Here is a 22,497-nt window from a genome sequence, read left to right on the forward strand (position 1 = left end):
GGTGGAAATAGTGGAAACTTTCCACAAGAACATGAATTACTGTTTCTATGTTATATGACTGGATGTGCATTTACCTACTGATCACTCCATTAAAGAGTTAGTATTTCCAAGTTTTCAAGCATATGGATGTGGAAAACATATGTTTGGACACCAGCAACAACAAAAAAACTGACCGCACAGGTACCTGGACTCAAAAGATCAACAATTTAACAGTTGAAGACGCATTCAAGGGAAACTGAGAACACAGGAGCCTCATGGCTAAGTTAACGATGCTTTGGATTGTTGGAAGTGAAATTGGATTGTTGGTAGTGAAATCATGGTCGGTAGTTTAAACCCTCAGATTGAATGCACATCTCTGTCAGGGCTTATCGCGCCTTGTCATCTTTCCGTCGGTGTATCTGCTGATTTCCTAGAAGTGCCAGTTTGGCACACTGTCAATATGGTAGATTAGTAGTCTTTTCACTGTAATAGTTGCTGCACACGGTGGGTTTATTATTTCCTCGTCGTTTAGTGAAATTCTTGATCTTGCTATTCTCTCTTTTTTTTTTAAAAAAAAAAGGGTTGTTTATGATCATTATCTAGATATATCAAATTAATCTCAAGGAGAGGAACCACTCAGGCCAAATGCAATTCGGATTCATATGGAGGTTACTGTGGATCACATACTCCCCTTCCTTCATCTGGAGGCTACACTGGGACAAAATCTTCAAAATTACAGCTCTCTTATTCATTCAAACTCTTACTACTTAAAATCACACTAAGAACCAACACAAGGCTGCCAGTCATGTCATGCGACACCAGCACAATACATATGATAACGATACTCTAAAACCACCAGAGCTACTCAACCACCAGACACAGATTCAAATGGCTAAGTCAATTAGGCCACTTTCAAAGAGTTGGCAACATCAATGACAAATCGGTATCGAACATCAGCTTTAATAAGGCGTTCCATGGCAGTGTTTACGTAGTCTATTGGAATCACCTCAATATCCGCTGTGATGTTGTGTTTTCCCGCGAAATCAATCATTTCTTGTGTTTCCTTCAAACCCCCAATGGCGCTTCCAGCCACTATCTTCCTCCCTGCCGTTCCACATTCCAAGTTAGATCTCGTTTCTCATTTAACGAACAAAATAAGCAGAAGATAAAAGCTCCTCACCCAAAAGCAAAGGAAAGACGGGCAGCTCAAGCGGCTTTTCAGGTGCACCAACCATGATAAGCTTTCCATGGGACTTGAGCAAACCAATCAATGGTACGAGAGGGAAAACCGCAGATACTGTATTGAGAATACCATCCATCGTGCCCATGGCAGCCTATTGACATTCAACACGGGATATAAGAATCTGTACAGACGAATACAATGCAGAAAGACAAATAATAAGTTTGCAAGAACAATGGCTACCTGCATTTGATCTGGGTCTCGGCTGACCAAAAACGAATCAGCACCAAGATGATCAATGGCTTCCTTCTTCTTGTTAGGTGATGTACTAATCACAGTCACCTTAGCCCCAAGAGCCTTTGCAAACTTCACCCCTACATGGCCTAGACCACCTAAACCCACCACACCCACATGCAAGCCAGGCTTGTCAAGTTCAAAATATCTCAAGGGACTGTACATTGTTATCCCAGCGCAGAGGAGAGGAGCAGCAGCATCAAGAGGGAGGTTGTCAGGGATGCGGATCAGGTAATGCTCATTAACAACCATATGATCAGAGTAGCCTCCGTATGTTATCGTTCCATCGTGATATGTGGCATTGTAGGTTAGAATTTTCTTGGGACAGTAGTTTTCAAGATTGTTAACGCAGTTATCGCAGGAGTGGCATGCTCCAACCAGGCACCCAACTCCAACTTTGTCCCCAATTTTGTACTTTTGGACCTTGCTACCGACCTCAGTCACTACACCCGCAATCTCATGCCTGAATTGAGGTGGTAATGAAGATATCAAATATAACTTAGTGATCATAACCAAGCTGAACTAAATGGAAAATTGAAGAAACTTTGTATCCAACCTCAAAACTCAATGTATTAGATGGTAGAATCCAACATGTATATTAATGCGTAACCTCATTCAATGTGAGATTCTCTTCCAATCCCTTTCACGTGCAACATCTTTCTTTCTAGGTCTATCATCGTGCAGTCCAGCAATTACGTAAAGAATGCTACGATTCTGGCTTTGGTACAATGAAGAAACTTTATGGCCAATTCAAAACTTAATGGACTGTCTAGCAAATAATAAAGTCATAATCCACTCTAATCTCAATTTGAAGTGGGATTATCTAAAAGAAACTAGAAGGGAAAATGACGGCCAAGGACATGTTTTGATAATTAATACCTGCCAAGAACATTTTCAGCATTAACAATTGTTCTTAGCATGTCCTTGGAGGGTATTAATTATCAAAACACGTCCTGGGCCATCATTTTCCCAAACTAGAAAGGTCGTCTTTAGATCTTGAACTATAATGGAGTTTTATGAAGGAAAAACAATGTAAAGGGATTTGTAAAATCTCTTCCCATTGCTATTCTTTTCCCACTGCAAAAACCCAACAAATCTGAATTCCTAACACCTTGTAAAGTTAAGAGGCATGAATTGTTATGTGCAGTGAACAGTATGGAAGTGCTAAAATTAAACTCTCATCAATTGAAAAAAAAAAAGGAATTCAAACGGCCAATTTTGGCAGCCATTTCTATGTTTCTTGTAATAGGCAAGTAAGCAAGAGAACCAACTCCAATCAACACTTCTTCACATCCAAATTTGATAACTAGGGATTTGGGTACAGATAGGAATACTGCATTTTCTCATGTAGGTTCCACATTAAGTATTAAGGTTAGATCCCCTCAGCAATACGTTATAAACTACAAATGCAATATCCTAACCAGTGCTTTGATTTTGACTTGAAGCAAATGTATCCAACCAGACTTAATTGACACTTCTGAGTTCTGATTGCCCAAGAGTAAGGGCGAGCTTGGCCTAAATTAATTTGTCTTAATCTGTATTATTTACTTTATTTATCAATTGTTTATTTTTCCATCCAAATTTTTAGATCAATCACTCAAAAATTATAAAATATGACCAAACTAAAAAAATGTTCAGAAAAGATGACACTAAAAGCAATCAAGACAGTTATTTCAATTTCTTTTGTCTTTGGTGAACTTTTTTTGCTTTAAGACGTAATTTTTTACCTTTTTGAGTCTTAGAGTCTTCTCGCCAAGACTAATGACTAATTCAAAAAATTTGGCGTGAATCTAATAAAAATTGATGAACAAAACTACTGAAACATTAACTTTGGCCAAAGTCCCCCTAGTGTCCTCATATAAGAACTGATAAATAATTGAAAGAGGTGAAATTTGATACCCTGGAACCATTGGATACTTGGAGCCCCCCCATTCGTTTCTGATTCTGTGAAGATCAGTGTGACAAATCCCACAATACAAGATTTTGAACCTCACATCCTCATCTCCTGTCTCCCTACATAACAACAACAAGAAGCACAAATTAAAGAACAAGCAACAAAGCCCATCAACAACAACAAGCACGAATTAAAGAACAAGCAATGTCGTGCGTGTATCATAATAGTAATTTCGTAACGGACGATTTTGATACTTAGTCTACAAATTGCCTGGTTAATATTCATAAAATAGTAGCAGAAAAGAAACGATGCCCTAAACGATTGGGAAAAGTGAGCCATGTTAGAAATAATTTCTAAGTGTTAAATAGCCCACTTAGTGGCATGGTGAATAACAGTAGTGCCCGCTTTCATTATAGATTTAGTGGTGGTTTCAGGAAGCCCTTTTGACTTCCCCACTTTCACCAGTACACTTGTTTAATTAGTTTCTTTGATGGGAGGAAACTAGAAGGTTTAAGAAGATAAAGGGTTCCTAACTTAGGATTTAGATAAGTATATGATCTCCATCAAATCAAGGCACCAAAGACATGCATACTTTACAAGACACCTAAATCTAGAGTGTGTGAGTTTAGTGTTCAACTTGAACAACATGGCTAGAAGTTAGTAGGATCAATTTTCCGCTGTTGCGTGTGCTCATATGTGTATAATTTATCTTACAAGACGATCTCTACGCGGCTTTGTCTCGAATTTAACCAAATTTTCCGTTGGTGGACCGTGAGATTAATTCCCCAGATATCAGCAAGGTGCATGCTCGTAATCTGGCCGGAAACGTGAGTTATAAAAAAACAACAATTGGGAAAAAGAGAGAGTACCTTCTTGAGAAATTGAAGGGAGAGAGTAGGCCGGACTGGTCTCTGGCCGCCCATCCGAAGGCCTTCACTGGGTGTGTTTCTTCCGCTGATTTCCCCATTACCACCACAATCACCAACTTCTTTTTGGATAGAGAGGGAGAGAGAGAGAGAGAGAGAGAGAGAGAGAGAGTAAAGTGCAAGTTGGGAGAGTGGTCGCGAATGTGTGCTGGTCTTTATAGTTTATACGCACTTCTGTGTGGTACAGGGGAACGGCTTGGCTGACGTCACCGCTGAGGTCCTGAAGTAGGAGGTAGAAAGCTAGGGATGGACCATTCACGGAGCGGTTGCAATTAGGCTATTTACGGAGTCTTTTAAACTCACATGTTTATTTTGACAATTAATAGTCAAAATACGTTTTTAAATTTAAACCGGTAATAAATACTTTTGACCGATAATAATTTGTTTTCAATCCAGACCATGCAAAACACTTTTAGAGACCATGCAAAACACTTTTAGACGCCCGCCATTGGCTTCGTAAAAACTTATTCATTGAACCCTCCGTAACTAAATTTTTTCTCGCCAACCTAGTCAACCTTCAAAATGTCCCGCGCTCTCGCTCTCAATCATCGTACTGCACTCGTGTTTTCAATTCTCGCTTTCGCGAATTTTAATAGGTTGAGTTGTGTTTTAAAAACGCTTTTACGCTCTCACTTAAACACACAAATTACTACTCCATATGACTTAGCCAACAACGGTGGCTGTCCACCGCGAAATTTCCTACCTGGGACCGTCATCGCTTTGCTCAGCCTCCCGCCACAATTCTTGCTTCCTCGTGTAAATATAAGAATTGGTGATCTCCTTTTCGGACTCACTTACGCAATTGGAACTGGTTGTGTTTATAACTTTACTGGGTAGATCAACTCTCTCACAATTCGTAACCATCGATTGAACCCCTTTTTTCTCATTACTAATGTGTTTTAATCATGTACTTATCACGCTTCGATCAACGTAATTTTATTCCCCTGGTTGATGCTTTTGATGTATTCTGAATGAACAATTTCAATGATCCGCGTGGACCGGAAAAAGAGGAATGGCCCGGTCTGGTCCAGTTCGGAGCGGGCTCCTTAATTTTAACTCGAATGGAATCAACCCTAAAAGTCTCAACTAGGACTAATAAATGAGACGGACAAACTGAACAATTGTTAAAGTTTAGTTTAAAAAATTACGAGTTTCAAAATGCGTTATAAGTTTGGCTTATTTATGAGCACGAACAACTCTTAAATAGCTTGAATTTTTTATAATACTCTTGTAGTCAAACATGCCGAGTAGCATGATCAAATTTGGTAGTTTGTACTCTTGTACAATGGCAGACTTTTTTTTATAACTTGATGGAGTTGGCCTGGTGGTTAAAGCCTGAGACTTATGTGTTTGTTACCATCAAAGGTCTTAGGTTCGAAACGTTACACATGCTATCATAATATCAGTCAAGTTTCTCCGCTGTTGGATTACTCCCCTGAAAGAAGAGCTAGAATCTATTTTCGGTCCAAATAGAATGATTTTTGTCCAAATGGGATGGGATTACTCTTATATTGCAATGAGGAGAGGAAGGAGGAGGAGAGGTGTGGTAAATGAGAAAGGTAAAATACAATATATGCGTTGAAGTTGTAATTTGCGAAAATGATAATGCCAAAACTGTTTTTGTTAGTGCCAAAATTCTAGCGCACAAAAAGCTTGTACCATGTACAATATACAATACTTTTATGCATTGGAGTTCATCATGGTTTTGGAGCATTTGTCAAGACTAAAGTTAAATATTCAGGGCTTGATTTTGTATTGTCTTTTTTTGATCATATGATTTTGTATTGTCTGAAATGCCAAAGATATAGTTGCCCGTTAGCGCAGCCCTTTTTTCCCCTTGGAATGGGCCTTTAGTTTTCAAAAAAAAAAAAAAATTGGGATGCCCTTGGCCAAGGCCGTTGCCTAAGCCTAAGAACTTGCTGGGCTTTCCCTTGGGTCAACCCAGGGCCTACAGTCAACGTACAAGAATAAGCATATAAGAAAACAGGCCCATAATTAATAATTATTAGTACTTTAAAAGAAAAAAACAATTCAAAACTTTTGTGTCCAAAAGATTTATTAGTCCTATATAGTATTGTCAAAGTCGAGGTGATAAGCATATCTCAACGCAATGCTAGAGCCTCCGAATCGAGCTTATACCTTAGTAACATAACCTTTCAATAAGACCAAAGCCGGTCCTGACTTTTCGGGTGCTTAAAGCGAAAACTAAAAATAAGACCTCTTTTGTTGGATGATAATAAGAGATAAAAAAGTAGGAGGGGCCTTTACAATTCAGAATTTTTTTGAAGACCTAGAGCTACCGCAACACTTGCTTTAGCTCAGGGTCGGCTCTGAATAAAACACTCTTTTTTTGTTCTCGATCCATGTTTTGTGGCTTGCACTTGTAATTCTCACTTTCACATATATTAGTATTTCGAGTTATTTTCAGAACATGAGCGTTATGTACTTATGTGACTTAGATCTAGACAATACCCATAGTTGAGTTCAAATTTTATATGGTTCGTTACACTAACACTTTGCTTGAGATAAATATATCTTTGTTGGTTTTTTTGCAAAAACACACAAGGCATTGGCCAACTTTAAGCCTGATTTCCTTTTTCGACTCTCTGTTTCACACAATGAATAATTTCTCTCTTTCTGTTTTCCGATCTGAAAGAAATTGAGATACTTTTCATAGGTTGCCTTCCAAGTATGTGCCAAAATGTCACCCCTGAATTATGTGTAGTTGTTCAAAATTCCATTCTACTTTTTTTTCCTTGAAGCTAAAATAAATTCGATAACCATCTCGACAGTTTACCTTTGTATTCGGAAGCAAATTGTATTTGCCTTCACAATGGCATTTTGCAGAAGGAATTAACTTCTTGACGGTCCATCCATTAAAAGTGGACTGCACCTTACGGTAAGTGGAGATGGTGGAAATTTTGAACATGAATTACTGTTTTTACGTTAAATGACTGGATGTGCATATATTTCCTAATTTCAAGCATACGGATGTGGAAAACGGGGCCAATGAGGTTGAAAATCTGGAGTTTGTTAGTGACTTCTGCACTTGTCCTACGAAAGAACTCATGCGGTTCACTTCAAAAAAATGGAAAATATGGATTGAGCGCACATCTCTGTCGGGACTTATCACACCTTGTCATCTTTCCGTCGGTGATCTGTCTGATTTCGTAGAGGTGACTGTTTGGCACACTGTGTTCTACATGCAATATGTTAGATTAGTAGTCGTTTCGCTGTAATAGTTGCACACAGTGGGTTTATTATTTCCTCCTCGTTTAGTGATTTCTTGATCTTGCTACTTTCTCTCTCTAAAAAAAAGGGGGGTTGTATCTGGATATTTCAAATTAATCTCAAGCAGAGGAACTACTCAGGCCAAATGCAATTCTGATTCATATGGAAGTTACCGCAGGTCGCATACTCAGGACAAAATCTTCAAAATTACAGCTCTCTTATTCATTCAAACTCCTACTACTACTTAAATCACACTAAGATCCAACACAAGGCTGCGAGTCATGTCATGTGACACCAGCGCAATACAGACAATAACGATACTATAAAACCACCAGAGCTATTAATAACTCAACCACCAGACACAGATTCAAATGGCTAAGTCAATTGGGCCGCTTTCAGAGAGTTGGCAACATCAATGACAAATCGGTATCGAACATCAGCTTTCACAAGGCGTTCCATGGCAGTGTTTGCGTAGTCTATTGGAATCACCTCAATATCCGCTGTGATGTTGTGTTTTCCCGCGAAATCAATCATTTCTTGAGTTTCCTTCAACCCCCCGATGCCACTTCCAGCCACTGTCTTCCTCCCTGCCGTTTCACATTCCAAGTTAGATCTCGTTTCTAATTTTACGAACAAAATAAGCAGAAGACAAAAGTTCCTCACCCACAAGCAAAGGAATGACGGGCAGCTCAAGCGGCTTTTCAGGTGCACCAACCATGATAAGCTTTCCATGGGACTTGAGCAAACCAATCAATGGTACGAGAGGGAAAACCGCAGATACTGTATTGAGAATACCATCCATCGTGCCCATGGCAGCCTATTGACATTCAACACGGGATATAAGAATCTGTATAGACGAATACAATGCAGAAAGACAAATAATAAGTTTGCAAGAACAATGGCTACCTGCATTTGATCTGGGTCTCGGCTGACCAAAAACGAATCAGCACCAAGATGATCAATAGCTTCCTTCTTCTTGTTAGGTGATGTACTAATCACAGTCACCTTAGCCCCAAGAGCCTTTGCAAACTTCACCCCTACATGGCCTAGACCACCTAAACCCACCACACCCACATGCAAGCCAGGCTTGTCGAGCTCAAAATATCTCAAGGGACTGTACATTGTTATCCCAGCGCAGAGGAGAGGAGCAGCAGCATCAAGAGGGAGGTTGTCAGGGATGCGGATCAGGTAATGCTCGTTAACAACCATATGATCAGAGTAGCCTCCGTATGTTATCGTTCCATCGTGATATGTGGCATTGTAGGTTAGAATTTTCTTGGGACAGTAGTTTTCAAGATTGTTAACGCAGTTATCGCAGGAGTGGCATGCTCCAACCAGGCACCCAACTCCAACTCTGTCCCCAATTTTGTACTTTTGGACCTTGCTACCGACCTCAGTCACTACACCCACAATCTCATGCCTGAATTGAGGTGGTAATGAAGATATCAAATATAACTTAACGATCAAAACCAAGCTGAACTAAATGGAAAATTGAAGAAACTTTGTATCCAACCTCAAAACTCAATGTATTAGATGGTAGAGTCCAACATGTATATTAATGCGTAACCTCATTCAATGTGAGATTCTCTTCCAATCCCCTTCAAGTGCAACCTCTTTCTTTCTTGGCCTATCATCGTGCAGTGTGGGCATTTACTTAAAGAATGCTACGATTCTGGCTTTGGTACAATGAAGAAACTTGATTTCCAACTCAAAACTTGATGGATAGGCCTAGCAAAGTCATCATCTACTCTAATCTCAATTCAAAGTGGGATTATCTAAAAGAAACTAGAAAGGTTGTCTTCAGATCTTGAACTAATATGGAGTTTTATGTAGGAAAAACAAATGGAAAGGGATTTGTAAAATCTAATAAAAATTGACCAACAAAACTACTGAAACAACTTAGGCCAAAGTGCCTCTAGAATTGAAAGATGTGAAATTTGATACCCCGGAACCATTGGATACTTGGAGCCACCCCATTCGTTTCTGATTCTGTGAAGATCAGTGTGACAAATCCCACAATACATGATTTTGAACCTCACATCCTCATCTCCTGTTTCCCTACATCATTTACATAACAAAGCCCATCAACAACAACAAAAACAACAAGCGCGAATTAAAGAACAAGCAAAGTCGTGTATCATAATAATAATTTCACAACGGAGGATTTTGTCTTTTATTCCACAATTTGCCTGGTTATGATTCAAAAAGTAGTAGCAGAAAAGAAACGATGCCCTAAACGATTGGGAAAAGAGAGCCATGTTAGAAATATTTCCTATCTAAGTGCTAAATAGCCCACTTAGTCACATGGTGATTAATAGTAGTGCCCACTTCCATTACAGATTTAGTGGTGGTTTTAGGAAGCCCTTGACTTCCCCACTTTCACCATTACACTTGTTTAATTAGTTTCTTTGATGGAAGGTGTTAACATAATGTTGAGAAATATTATGTTACCATATTTTGTAGGTTCTATTATTCATGTTTCCTAGTTGGACTGATTTATTTATAATGCATATTTCCTATTTGGTTTAGATTTCTTAGTGACGAAGGACATTGTAGCCTATATAAAAGGCATGCTAGGGTTATGTTTGAAACACATGCAATAATAAATCATTTCGCCTTTCTTAACATGGTATCAGAGCTAGGTCTTGGGTGGCTTCACCTCTCGTGGTCAAGTCTTTGTCGCCCGAAGCAAATCTCCTGGTCAGCTCAATTTGCACATTCACATGCATCCGGACTGCACGCGAGGGGAGTGTTAGACTTGTCTCACATCGCTCATCTAAGCCATCCAAGTTTGGTTGATATATTCTAAAAATTACTCCACATATCGTCAATTGGTTTTAAGTTGAAACCCTCCAAGAAATCTAACAAGAGAAAACTAGAAAGTTTAAGGAGATAAAGGGTCCCTTGCCTAGCATCTATGTAAGCATCTATGTAAGCATATGATCTCCATCAAATTAAGGCACTCAAGACCAAGGTTCTGAATAGTCATGACATGCATACTTTACAAGACACCTAAATCTAAAGTGTGTGAGTTTAGTGTTCAAATTAAACAACAATGGCTAGAGGCTAGAGGTTAGTACGATCTTTTTGCCGCCGCATATGCTCATATGTGTATAATTTATCTTACAAGACGGTCTCTACGGGGCTTTGTCTCGAATTTAACCAAAATTTCTGATGGTGGACCGTGAGATTAATTCCCCATATATAGGCAAGGTGCGCGTAATCTTGCCGGACACTTGAGTTATAAAAAAACTAACAATCGGGAAAAAGAGAGAGTACCTTCGTGAGAAATTGAAGGGAGAGAGTAGGCCGGACTGGTCTCTGGCCGCCCATCCGAAGGCCTTCACTGGGTGTGTTTCTTCCGCTGATTTCTCCATTACCACCACAATCACCAACTTCTTTTTACAGAGAGGGAGAGAGAGAGAGTTGGTAAAGTGGTCACTAGTGTGTGGTGGTGGATATATTTAAGGTACGTACGTCTGTGGACTGTGGGTGTGGGGTACAGTGGAATGGCTGAAGTCATCGCTGAAGTCATGGCTGAAGCAGGGAGTAGGAACCCTTTATTTTATCAAAAATTCTAACTCCACACCCATATACACATCCATACTCACAATAGAGGTGGAGCCCGCACAAATTAGTATGTGCGGGCTCCACCTCTATTGTGAGTGTGGATGTGTAAATAGGTGTGTAAGTGGGTGTGGAAGTAGAATAATTGTTTATTTTATTTTATTTTATTTTTTGATCGACAAGGAAAGCCTTTATTGTGCCAACCTTTAATCAACCTTCAAAACGTCTCGCGCTCTCGCTCACAATTTTTGCATTGTGTTCATATTCTATCTCGCGCTCTTGCTCTTAATTTTCACACTACGTTCTTACTTTCGATTCTCACTTTCAAGAATTTTAGTTGATTGAATTGTGTTTTAAAAAAGTTTTTACGCTCCCGCTCATGCACGAAAATTATGTGAGTTACGTGCCAACGCAAAAGACAGATGCTTTCCACTGCGAAATTTCCTACATGTCCCTTTGCTCAGCCTCCCGCCGTCTTAGACAATTCTTTAGTCCCTCGTGTAAATATAGGAATTGGTGATCTCCTTTACTGGGTAGATCACCTCTGTCACAGTTCGTAACCATCGGTTGAAAAATAACGAGCTTGGAGATGCATTATAAGTTTGATTTATTCATGAGCATGAGCATGAGCAACTCTTGAAAAAGCTTTAATCGAGGCTAACACAATTCAATCTCAAAAAACTTGAATTTTTTATGTTACTTAATAAGTAGAACATGTAGAGTAGCTTGATCAAGTTTGTTAGTTTGTTATTACCAAAAAAAAATATGGTTGTATTTGGTTGAGAGTTTAGTTTTCGTAGTGGGTGGAGAGAGAAATAAAGTAATAATTGAAGATATGGGTGATGATTGGAAAGAGATGAGAAAGTAATAATTGGAAAAATAGGGTAATCATTGGAGAAAGAAATAGAGTAATGATTGAAAACAAAACTAAAACTAAATGGTTAACTGAACAAAGCGGACAGATGTACCAACGTTCTTTTTTTATGCTAACTCGAAGTAGTTAGCCTGATGGTCAAGACCTGAGACTTATGGATTTGTTACCGCCGAAGGTCTTCGGTTCGAAACGGTACACTTGCTATCATAATATCAGTCAACCTTCATATTGGTTTTGTTCTTATTTTGAGTGCAAGTTTTCTTCTTTTATTACCGTTGTGTATTGAACTTTTCTCAAGAAATGTGTTTAATAAGTGCCCATAATGGTTGATTTTTGGATACACCACTAATTATGTAATTTGTCTCCTGAGGAATATGAATAAACGAGATGAGTACTATGACCAAAAAAAAAAAAAAAAGCCTCCGAATATTTGAATGACAACACATGAAAGATGGAAAAAGGGGTATCTATTTATGAAGCTGCTACCCAAAACCATTTTAGGGAGATCTTGATAATATTCATAAAAGACAAAACTTATATTTATTTTCACTAAGGACGCAAAAACATAGCACAGAATTGACCACAAAATACACAAAAGGAAAGAATTTTTTAAAAGTAAATCTGAACTAGATCTTTTAAAATCCTATCCATCCAGCCATGTACTTTTCAACTCTGCATTTGTCCACATATTTTGGATTCCCACCACTTTGACTAAGGCCTCAGTCTCCAATATTTTCTTGGTACAAGGGAAAGCTTGCACCTCAAATGTTTATGAAACTGGTATAACCTTGTGATGGTAAATTTGCAAGTAAGATTGCTAAGCATCATCTCTTGTAATAATGATGTCGAAATCACTAACAGTCCACTCTAGGATTTCGTTGCCATCGATGTACACTTCAGCTCCTAAGTCAATCGACGGCCAATGTCTATCCACCGGTTTGGTGCCTGGATCCTGTAGTATGATACACAACCACCAATGTGAGATAAGAGTCTGGATATAGCCTTGTATGTCGTCAATTTAGCAAATCTTTCATGTTTAACATAAGGAAAGAAAAGTAATTTGATATCCAAATGCAACGTCTACACTCATGATGCGGTTCCCGTACATAGAAGCATGCCAAATTTTACAAGAAAATAAACTCAAAAGGAGGTTATCAATTTGGAGACTCTTGAAACATCGTATGTGATATCTAATAAGTTTAATGGAAAATTGAGCAGTAATCATCTTTATCATGCATAGTATGTGTTTTCATGCTAAAAGACATGAACATATTTAGGCAGGTGTTTATTTGACTGAAATGAAGTTAATGAACTCATACCGACTTTTACAAAATCTTAACCATCGCAAGTAGGATTATTGCATTTCAAGGTCAAGCAATAAACTAGTCCATTCTTTCTCTAATCATTGTAGCAAATCAAACACTCTCTTAGAGAAGTTAGGAATTTGAGCATACCTGATAGAAATAGAGCGCCTGAGAAAGTTTTCCAACATCAAGTTCCCAAGTTCTTGGATCGCCAATCCAACCATCTCCTTTTTTTGTTGGGTAACCATATTCTCCCCAAACTGGGTGAGGGACAATTTGCAATATTTCCTGTGCTTGGGGATTACTATAAGGATCACAGAAGTTTTTTGGTTCCTCAGTATACTTAGCATTGCCCGGGGAGCAATGCATGTGATAAGCCTCATAGGGATAGTTATCTTTGTCTGTCCTATGGATACGTGTTCCATTTCGAAAGGTGTGATAAGGAGGGCAGTCACTAAGGTGGCTCGAGTTGCAGTGTGACTGTACGTCTGGGTTTATAATCATTTCACTGTATCTGGTGACATCCGTTGTGACATCCCCATTGCAAGGTTGGCCATTGTTCTTCCAACAACTTCCGATGTCCATGAGATAAAACTGGCTTCTCGAACTCTTTCCTTGTTTTACGTCTAAATTGAATCTCACTTTGAAATTTGGTGACTTTGGAACCTTGAAGGAAATAAATAAGAGTTAGAAAAGATAACTTTTCGCAATTTATCATGATCTTAATACCATTGAGCATATAAGCAGGGGGAAAATGATATATGCTACCATTGACATCAATCGTTTGAGACAATTAAGAATATGATAAAACTACTGTATTCAAAAATAATATATGTCTCATTCGATATTAGAAAAATGCTAAAAGGAGCACACTGGCCTCAGGTTTGATAATAATTGTGAAAAGATGTGTTCTATATATGAAAACTATGAATCAATATGTGGAAGTGCATAGAAATATGTGAAGTGTGCATCGAGAATTCTATCGTTTCGACATTCATTTACATTATTGACATGCCAGTGGACACTCAATAAAAGACTAATATAGGATTCTGGTACTTGAATATGACAATTTGAAATGTCAAGTAAACAAACAAAAATATTGGGGTCTTTATATGCAGACAAAGTTACCGATCCCCGTTTGTCCTAGAATATGCATGCACACGACTGTAAATGTTTGATCCAAATGTAATTGACATCCAATATTGAAGCTATTTATCAAAACAAACTTACTATTTTCGACATCCCCCTTGTCTGATAATGATATCCGCCCGATAGCCCTGATGTAGCATCTGACCGTAAGTATAACATCAACCAAGGGTACTTTGATGATGTCTTCAAGAAATGGTGGAAAACCCAGCTCCCCTTTCCGACCTCTTTCTCCCAAGTGAGTGAATAGTAGGAAGTGTCATTTTCAGTGGATGCTTTTGTAACATTAGTGTTCAAATCCCATGTCCCATAGAAACTTCCCCTCAGAATGCTATTTTCTTTGTCTCCCCCTTGTAGTTTCGTGTAGTTATGGTATATCAGTGGCATGTTCATGCACCCTTCTCCAAAGCATGGAAATCTGGGAGTTGGCGGAAAGGGTTTTGATTTCTTACCATTTTCAGGGCATTTAGCAGCTAATGTGTCCATGTTGCCACTTTTAAGCATTATCATCCAAAACTGCCATGGCCTTGGATAGTCATATACTTGGCATTTATTACCCAAGTAAATCCCTTTCCATGCTGCATATCTATCAGTTTTGATGACGTCTAACTCCTTGAACGGGGAATTCAATATGCCAAGTTTATTGTCTTTCTCATTGACCTTGTGAATTAACTTGACTTCCTCCCAACAAAAAAAAATACATCGAAAACAGAAATAGCACATTAATTCAAAGGTGCAGAGTTGGTCCAAATGGGCATTAATAGAGGACTAAGACTTTATAGTAGAATCAAGCTTGTATAAGAACAATATTCGTTTATTTTACGTTTGAGGGAAATGAGCATTATATAAAGAACAGAATAAATGCTATTACCAAAGGGGGCATCCCCTATAACAATTGCTAAATTTGAGATAGCAATAACTAAAAGCAAGCATATTAATATGTACATACCAATCGTGCTACAGACTACGAAAGAGTAGTCACGAAATGACATCGAATTAAAAAAAAATTCACATCAATTAGAAGTGTAAAAACAATTACAAATCAATAGTAGTTCCTCTTTCTGCTCTATTTACACAATTGTCTTTATAGCTTACACTACTGAGGCTTGTTTTGGATTAAAAGTTAAGCCAAATTAATTTTTTGCCCTTATTCAAATTTTTTCACTTTTACTCATTTTGCTTTTTTTTTTTGTTGATTATTAATTCGTCTCGACGAGTAGATCCAAAAAAATAAAGAATTATAAAAAAAACTAAATTCTTTTTCAAAAAAGCCAAAAATGATCCCAGAGTCTATTTGTTTTGATTTATTTTTTTCCATCGTAAATTTTTTTAAGATATTGATCCTAATTTTTTACTTTTTAAATTTCTGACATCGTGTCGAACCAATAATTCACAAAAGGTCAACACAAAATTATTGAATCAACACCTCTAATCAAATCGCTCACATAAATTTGTTATGTGGTGGTTCGGCTAAGAACCAGATCGACTTTGATACCAAATTTATGCACAACTTATTTTTAATAAAAATATAAATATTTGTGGGAGGATGGAGTAATAATTTGAACCTTAAGGGTCCCAAGTCAATACATTATACAACTTGAACGAAATATGATATTATTTCCATAGTATATATTTCTTCTTCAGATATAATAGTTTTCTGTCATTGTTGTTCTGATATTAGTTTTATATAGTACTAGTGGTTCAATTACTCAAAAGCCGTTCGTGGTATGTTCGTTGGTTTCCATTCGTGGTCCCTAGCCTTTTTGATATTTTCTTTAATTTGTTGCCAGTTCGTGATTATTTCATCGTAGTACATAGCATAACACCACCATTGATTGGAAAAGATACCAACTCTCATACCTTAATAAGGTGGCTTATTCTAAGGTAATTCTACAAATCCTATAAGATAACTCTTCTGGCTCTCAAAATAAGCAAACTTGGATTATTTGCTTTTTTTATTCAAAAAAAAAATGTATTTGTTAGTTTCACATTAATTTTTTTTTAAATTATTGATTCGTCTTGACGAGAAAAATTGAAAAAGTAAAACTTATGATCGAAATGCAAATTTTTTTTAATAAAAACCAAACTTTATTTAAAAAATTGAGTTTTGATCATAATTTTTTACTTTTCCGGTTCGCCTCTTCAAAACGAACCAATAATCCATAAAGATTTGACGCGAAACTCACAAATGTGAATTTTTTGAACAAAGACCGACAAACAAGACAAGTTAACTTATTTTGCCAAAAGAAACCTAAACTATTCCATAAAACCAATTGGGAGGTGGTTATTGACCCTGCATATCTGAATTGTGGTCAACATTTGTCTATGTGAATGTGACACTCAAACAATCTCAGGGCTCAAAGCGATGCGAAATAAACAGACCCTTTATTAATTTTTTCAATGAAGAAAGATGTATTTTCTTCCATACAATTCTGTCAAAAACCTACAAAATTAACTAAACATTTACAATTCTAGACTTTAATTGACTCGAAAGCTTATCACTCTAAAATCCAAAAACATAACTAAAAAATTTACAATCCTAGACTTTAATTGACTCGAAAGTTCATCACTCTAATCGCCCAAAAAACTAATAATTCGTCAACCTAGACCTTATTATAATCAAAATATTTCACTTGTGCCCTTCATTAACTTAGCTGTTTGGGCCCCTGGAGGCCTGATCTGTGCCAGCGGGTCTTATTTTTGAACTTCATGGCCCACTGAGTCCTATGCCCTATAAATGTAATGCCTCATAGATCCTGTATGTGTAATTTTACAAATTTAGCCCTCATTTAATAAGCACATGTGCGCAAACTGCCACCACACGAAACAGCCACATGCGGTCAAAGAACAACAAACTTCTCTCTCTCTCCCCGTCACTTTCCTTCTCTCTACCCGTCACTCTCATCTCTCTCTCTCTCTCTCTCTCTCTCTCTCCCTTTTGATTTTTTTTCCCACGGTCTCTCCCTTTTGATTGAAAAACTCAAAATTTAACAATACCAATAACTTTTAGAAAAAAATTATTAACTATTAATTTACATCATTAACTGTTTTTTTACCATTGTTAATTAATATTTATCATTTTTAATTATAAATTTAGAAAAAATTAATATTGTTAACTATTAATTAACATCGTTAACTACTACTGGAGTATTTTTTTACCATTGTAAATTATAAAATTAGAAAAATTAACATCATTAATTATTTTTTACCATTGTTTATTATTATCTTATCATTGTTAATTATGAATTTAGAAAAAAAATAACATCGTTAACCATTTTTTTACCATTATTAATTATAAATTTAGAAAAAATTATCATTAACTGTTAATTAACATCGTTGACTGTTTTTTTACCATTGTTAATTATAAATTTAGAAAAAAATACCATTGTTACTTATTATTTTATCATTGTTAATTATAAATTTAGAAAAAAAATTACACCATTAACTGTTAATTAACATTATTAACTTCTTTTCCCGTTGTTCATAATAAATTTAGAAAAAAAATTAACATCTTTAACTGTTAAATATGATTTTAGATTGTTAATTTTTAATTCTAACAATATTAATTATTAATTTACAAATGTTAATTATAAATTTAGAAAAAAGTTTGACATTATTAACTTTTAATTAACACTATTGATGGTAAATTTAACTGTAATATAAAAATTTAGAAAAAAAATAATACTATTTTAACATAACAATAAAAATCAACAATGCTTTGATTAAGAATAAAAAAAGGGAGAGAGAGAGAGAGAGAGAGAGAGAGAGAGAGAGAGAGAGATTATAGGAGTATTAGCTAGGGAGAGAAAGGAAAGAATAAAGTGGGATACCGGCAAGGCTGGCCCACGCTGTGAGATTTCTAGCAGAGGGAAAAGGTGTGATGCGCCCATTATGTGCGCGTGAGAGGAGCAGTTGTGCGTGCCTTAAGGGCATTTTTGGACAAAAAATATGAACAGGACTGCGTGGATCATGGGTATTGTTGAGTAATGCGCGTGGGAATTGTTGGGAAGTGGTCCGATCACATAGGACGGGCCCGAAAATTTCCCGTGTTTATGTAAAGGAAGAACTTGATTGGTTGGGCCTAACATATAAGAGGGTCTAAACATGTTGGGGCTTTATCTTTGGGCATTTTGGGAAGGTCAGAAGCAATGGATTTCTCATCAACTCTAAGAGATTATAAGTTTTATGCTTACCTGTACAATGTCTATTAAGTAGCAAAAACAGGATTAACAATATGGAGATAAACAATAAATCAAGATTTACAGCAAGGACGTTGTCAATGACAAAAAAACTTCATATTTATGACACGTGAGAACCTACGACATATTAAGTTTTTCGTACTCTTGATCCTTGTTTTTCCATCTTTGACTTTTTATAGGTTTAGTTATCAAAAAAAAAAAAAAAAGAATCGCCAATGAATAAAAACTCACGAGGTGAAGTGGAGTTATCAACATCAAAGCAATCTGCCGCCCTCGGACTACCCATATTTGGAGCTTCTTCGCCTACTTCATTGCACTGATTCCATGCCTCTATTGCCACTCTAAGACTATCTCTTCTCATCCCAGGATCACCAATGGCTGATGTGTATACTTCCTCAGCCAAAACAGTAGATCTAAGACATAAAAATGAAAAAACAGATAGACAACAAAACTGCAATAGCCGCTTAATTTCATCAGACCTCATTGTAATTGATTTGGAATGAGCAGAAAACAAGTATTTTGAACCTATAAATAGAACGTGTACACGCTGTGCCATGACTAAGCTCCTCTTATCCACATGTTTGTTTCTTTAATTTATCCACACATTATCTATATCTTCATCTGATCCTAATCAGTATATCAGCAGTAGAAGCAGATGATGAAAAACCCACACAAGATTTATACCAAACAAGATATTGACAGAGTAACCAAATAGATGATTTTGTTTTAGCTTATAAGAAATAAAATAAAAGGTAACCAATAACTATCTAATCCTAAATGGATTAGGATAACTATCTAATCCTAAAAATTTGTAACAGGCCAAGATCCAAACTGTCTTTCGAAATAACATGAAGTAAGATCAAAGATCCTAAACATTAGCCGGCATTGCAATAAACTGATTTTAACAATGCTAAATCACCATAATTCGCCAAAATAAAAACACAACAAAATCACATACGCATAAAACACAAACATCAAGCATCGAAATTGGCAAAACCCCATTATCAAAGATTCTACTGACAGGCCCATCTCTTGGTTTTTAACCTTGACAAATCGAATCCTACACCAACTCTAACAGGCTCCTCGATATAATTACTGACAGGAAGATAAGAAAAGGAAAAAAAAAAAAAACTACTGAGACTCCAAGATCTTGCTATTTCTTGTGCTCATCCCCTGACCACATCTTGCTATTTCTTGTGCTCATCCCCTAGCCACAATCCTGAACTTTCCTGTTTCTTGTTGTTGCAAAACAAAAACAAACGAAACAATAACCCATTAGCATTGTATCCCATACGAGATTAAATTATTTACACCACCATTATGCAACCAATTGACCAAAACTAGCTACTGTATATACCTTCTTCCACAGCTCTGTATGTTTCTTGCAAAACCCAGCAACAACAGCCCCCTTGTTCTTCCCTTCTCTGTACTCAATACAGAGCTCTTCCTTCAACCCACACCCCACATGGAATACCAACGGGCACTTCGGTTCGGAACAGTGCCGGGCCCGACATTGGATTGTCCAAGCCCAACTTCATATTGTGTTGCCCACTTAATATTATGTCATACAAAATTTAAAAAAATAATACAAGTACCAAAAATAAAATAAAAAAACTATCAAAGTTATGTTGTTCATTTAGCTTGAAAAAAAAAATCAACATCAAAATGTAACCCCGGTTATAGTGCTTTATGATTAACATGATTCGATTGCATTTTTTTGTCAATTAAGTCATCGTACTTTACTTATCTAAGAACTCGGGGCTCATGCCGCTACGGCGCTAATTTTTGATTATTTAGTTTTTTGAGCTTTTTAATTGATATATGTTACAATAATGCATGTCACGAAAAGCATAAAAAGCTTAAAAAGTTCCAAATGCCCAAAAATGCTCTTAGAGGAACGGTGCCTCATTTTCAATTGAGTTCATAGTCAATCTATTTGATCTCTCTTGTGAAATGGTCCTTCGGAGGTAGAAAGTAGAAACAATAACCATATAATTAGCTCGCTCGATTTATTTTAACTATGACTTTTATTTTAATCAAATGTAACAACATATCACTTACACATTACTCCACTATTTTGTTTGTTAAATCGCAAGTTTCCAACAAAGTAATTTAATTTAGTAACTTGATTTTTGTAATATTGTTGATTAGGAGGAAAAGAAAAAGAGGTAGAAAAAAAAAGAGTAATATAGAAAAGATGAGGATGGGATTTGCGTGGGAATTGAACTTAGGTAGAACAAAAATGGAGTAACAAATAAAAGATCAAGCAGCTATGGGGCGTGGGAATCGAACTTGGGTCACCCAAAACATTGATAGCATCCAGTGGCCAGAGCACCAAGATAATGCTTTGTGCTAGAAATGGGAAACTTTTTAATATTTATATTTATATTTAATTTACAATTTTTTTTTTGGTTGCCCCTTTTTATGGTTGCCCTAGCCTGAGGGTTGTCCAAGTCTTACCTTAGAGCCGGCCCTAGCTCGGAACAATCGATGGCGCAACCCCTTCCACTCTCACACGCATAACAACTCTTCTCCCACCTCTTTTCAGGAACCCTGGAGAATCGATCCCTTCTTCCGGATTCGTAAAGAACACCTCGGGCACGTACACCGTGCACACGATGTGAGCCCACCGCCCGTCGTTGGTGAGGCCATGAGGTCCCACCAGCGACTGGGCAGAGGCAGCAAGAAAAGGAACCAACATATTCCCATTTCCAGTTTGGGCTGATTGAGAGACTAAAGCATTGGGCTGAAAACCAATCACCTTCTGGAATACCCTTTACAAGGGGAGATCCATACCAAGTTGAGTGGACCATAAGGTCACACCCATCACAGACACAATCGGGTCTGAGGGGTCTCCGTGTGTGCTTTGGCACAGGCGCATTCGATCCCATCGTCGGCATTGCCCTCTCCTTTTTCTTTCACTTCGTTAATTCTCTCCGCGATTGAAACATTATTTTCTTCTGTTTTGTGTTCTTCAATTTCGCCGGTATTGTTTGAAATAGGACCGTTCTCTGCTTCTTGTGCATCGACTTCTTCTTCATCAGCATCTCCTCCTTCGTTCTCTCCCGTTTCATTGATATCGTTCGCAATTGAAGCATTCTGTTCGTCTTCAAGTTCTTCGATTTCAACTATATTGTTTGCAATAGGAACGATGACAGCAATCAAAACAGTTATTTCAATTTTTTTTTGTCTTCGGTGAATTTTTTTTTGCATTATGACATAATTTTTTACTTTTTAGAGTCTTAAAGTTTTCTTGCCAAGACAAATTCAAAAAATTTGACGTGAATCTAATAAAAATTGATAAACAAAATTATTGAACCATTAACTTAGGCCAAAGTGCCCCTAGAATTGAAAGAGGTGAAATTTGACGCTTCTGATTCTGTGAAGATCAGTGTGACATATCCCACAATACATGATTTTGAATCTCACATCCTCATCTCCTGTTTCCCTACAACATCATTTCCATAACAAAGTCCAACAACAACAAGCGCAAATTAAAGAAAGAGCAAAGTCGTGTATCATAATAATAATTTTCATAACGGAGGATTTTGATACGTAGTCCACAAATTGCGTGGTTATGATTCATAAAGTAGTAGCAAAAAAGAAACGATGCCCTAAACGATTGGGAAATGAGAGCCATGTTAGAAATATTTCCTATCTAAGTGTTAAATAGCCCACTTAGTCACATGGTAATTAATAGTAGTGCCTACTTCTATTATAGATTTAGTGGTGGTTTCAAGAAGTCCTTGACTTTCACCATTACACTTGTTTAATAATTAGTTTCTTTGATGGCAGGAAACTAGAAGGTTTAAGGAGAAAAATGGTGTCCCTAACCTAGCATCTATGTAAGCATATTATCTCTCCATCAAATTAAGGCACTCAAGACTAGAGGTGTCAAGTGGG

At 37.0% G+C, this 22,497-nt stretch overlaps 3 protein-coding genes and 1 pseudogene across 5 annotated transcripts; all 4 read right to left on the minus strand.

Moving 5' to 3' along the window:
* Nucleotides 1-705: 705 nt before the first annotated feature.
* Nucleotides 706-4,405, minus strand: LOC131331477 (probable mannitol dehydrogenase). The gene is made up of 5 exons (XM_058365441.1): nt 4,217-4,405; nt 3,353-3,466; nt 1,403-1,916; nt 1,160-1,313; nt 706-1,083 (listed from the first exon to the last, which is right to left on the minus strand). The coding sequence occupies exons 1-5, from the start codon at nt 4,312-4,314 to the stop codon at nt 881-883; spliced, it is 1,083 nt and encodes a 360-aa protein (XP_058221424.1). The 5' UTR covers nt 4,315-4,405; the 3' UTR covers nt 706-880.
* LOC131331476 (probable mannitol dehydrogenase) lies at nt 706-10,944 on the minus strand. 3 transcript variants are annotated; one of them, XM_058365439.1, is made up of 6 exons: nt 10,784-10,944; nt 9,449-9,562; nt 8,411-8,924; nt 8,168-8,321; nt 7,866-8,091; nt 706-840 (listed from the first exon to the last, which is right to left on the minus strand). In XM_058365439.1, the coding sequence occupies exons 1-5, from the start codon at nt 10,879-10,881 to the stop codon at nt 7,880-7,882; spliced, it is 1,092 nt and encodes a 363-aa protein (XP_058221422.1). In that variant the 5' UTR covers nt 10,882-10,944; the 3' UTR covers nt 706-840; nt 7,866-7,879. The 3 variants fall into 3 exon arrangements, with proteins under 3 accessions (XP_058221422.1, XP_058221423.1, XP_058221421.1); XM_058365440.1 differs by lacking the exon at nt 706-840 and adding an exon at nt 10,164-10,238 and having other exon boundaries at nt 7,641-8,091; nt 10,784-10,916; XM_058365438.1 differs by lacking the exon at nt 706-840 and having other exon boundaries at nt 7,641-8,091.
* A 1,515-nt stretch (nt 10,945-12,459) lies between these two features.
* Nucleotides 12,460-19,110, minus strand: LOC131331469 (uncharacterized). The gene is made up of 4 exons (XM_058365431.1): nt 18,826-19,110; nt 14,480-15,072; nt 13,400-13,915; nt 12,460-12,897 (listed from the first exon to the last, which is right to left on the minus strand). Exons 1-4 carry the CDS (start codon nt 19,076-19,078, stop codon nt 12,763-12,765), a joined length of 1,497 nt encoding a protein of 498 aa, XP_058221414.1. The 5' UTR covers nt 19,079-19,110; the 3' UTR covers nt 12,460-12,762.
* A 684-nt stretch (nt 19,111-19,794) lies between these two features.
* LOC131328705 (uncharacterized) lies at nt 19,795-21,956 on the minus strand (annotated as a pseudogene).
* Nucleotides 21,957-22,497: the final 541 nt, after the last annotated feature.

This window comes from Rhododendron vialii, chromosome 6a (assembly GCF_030253575.1).
Source record: "Rhododendron vialii isolate Sample 1 chromosome 6a, ASM3025357v1".
Classification (NCBI taxonomy): Eukaryota; Viridiplantae; Streptophyta; class Magnoliopsida; order Ericales; family Ericaceae; genus Rhododendron; species Rhododendron vialii.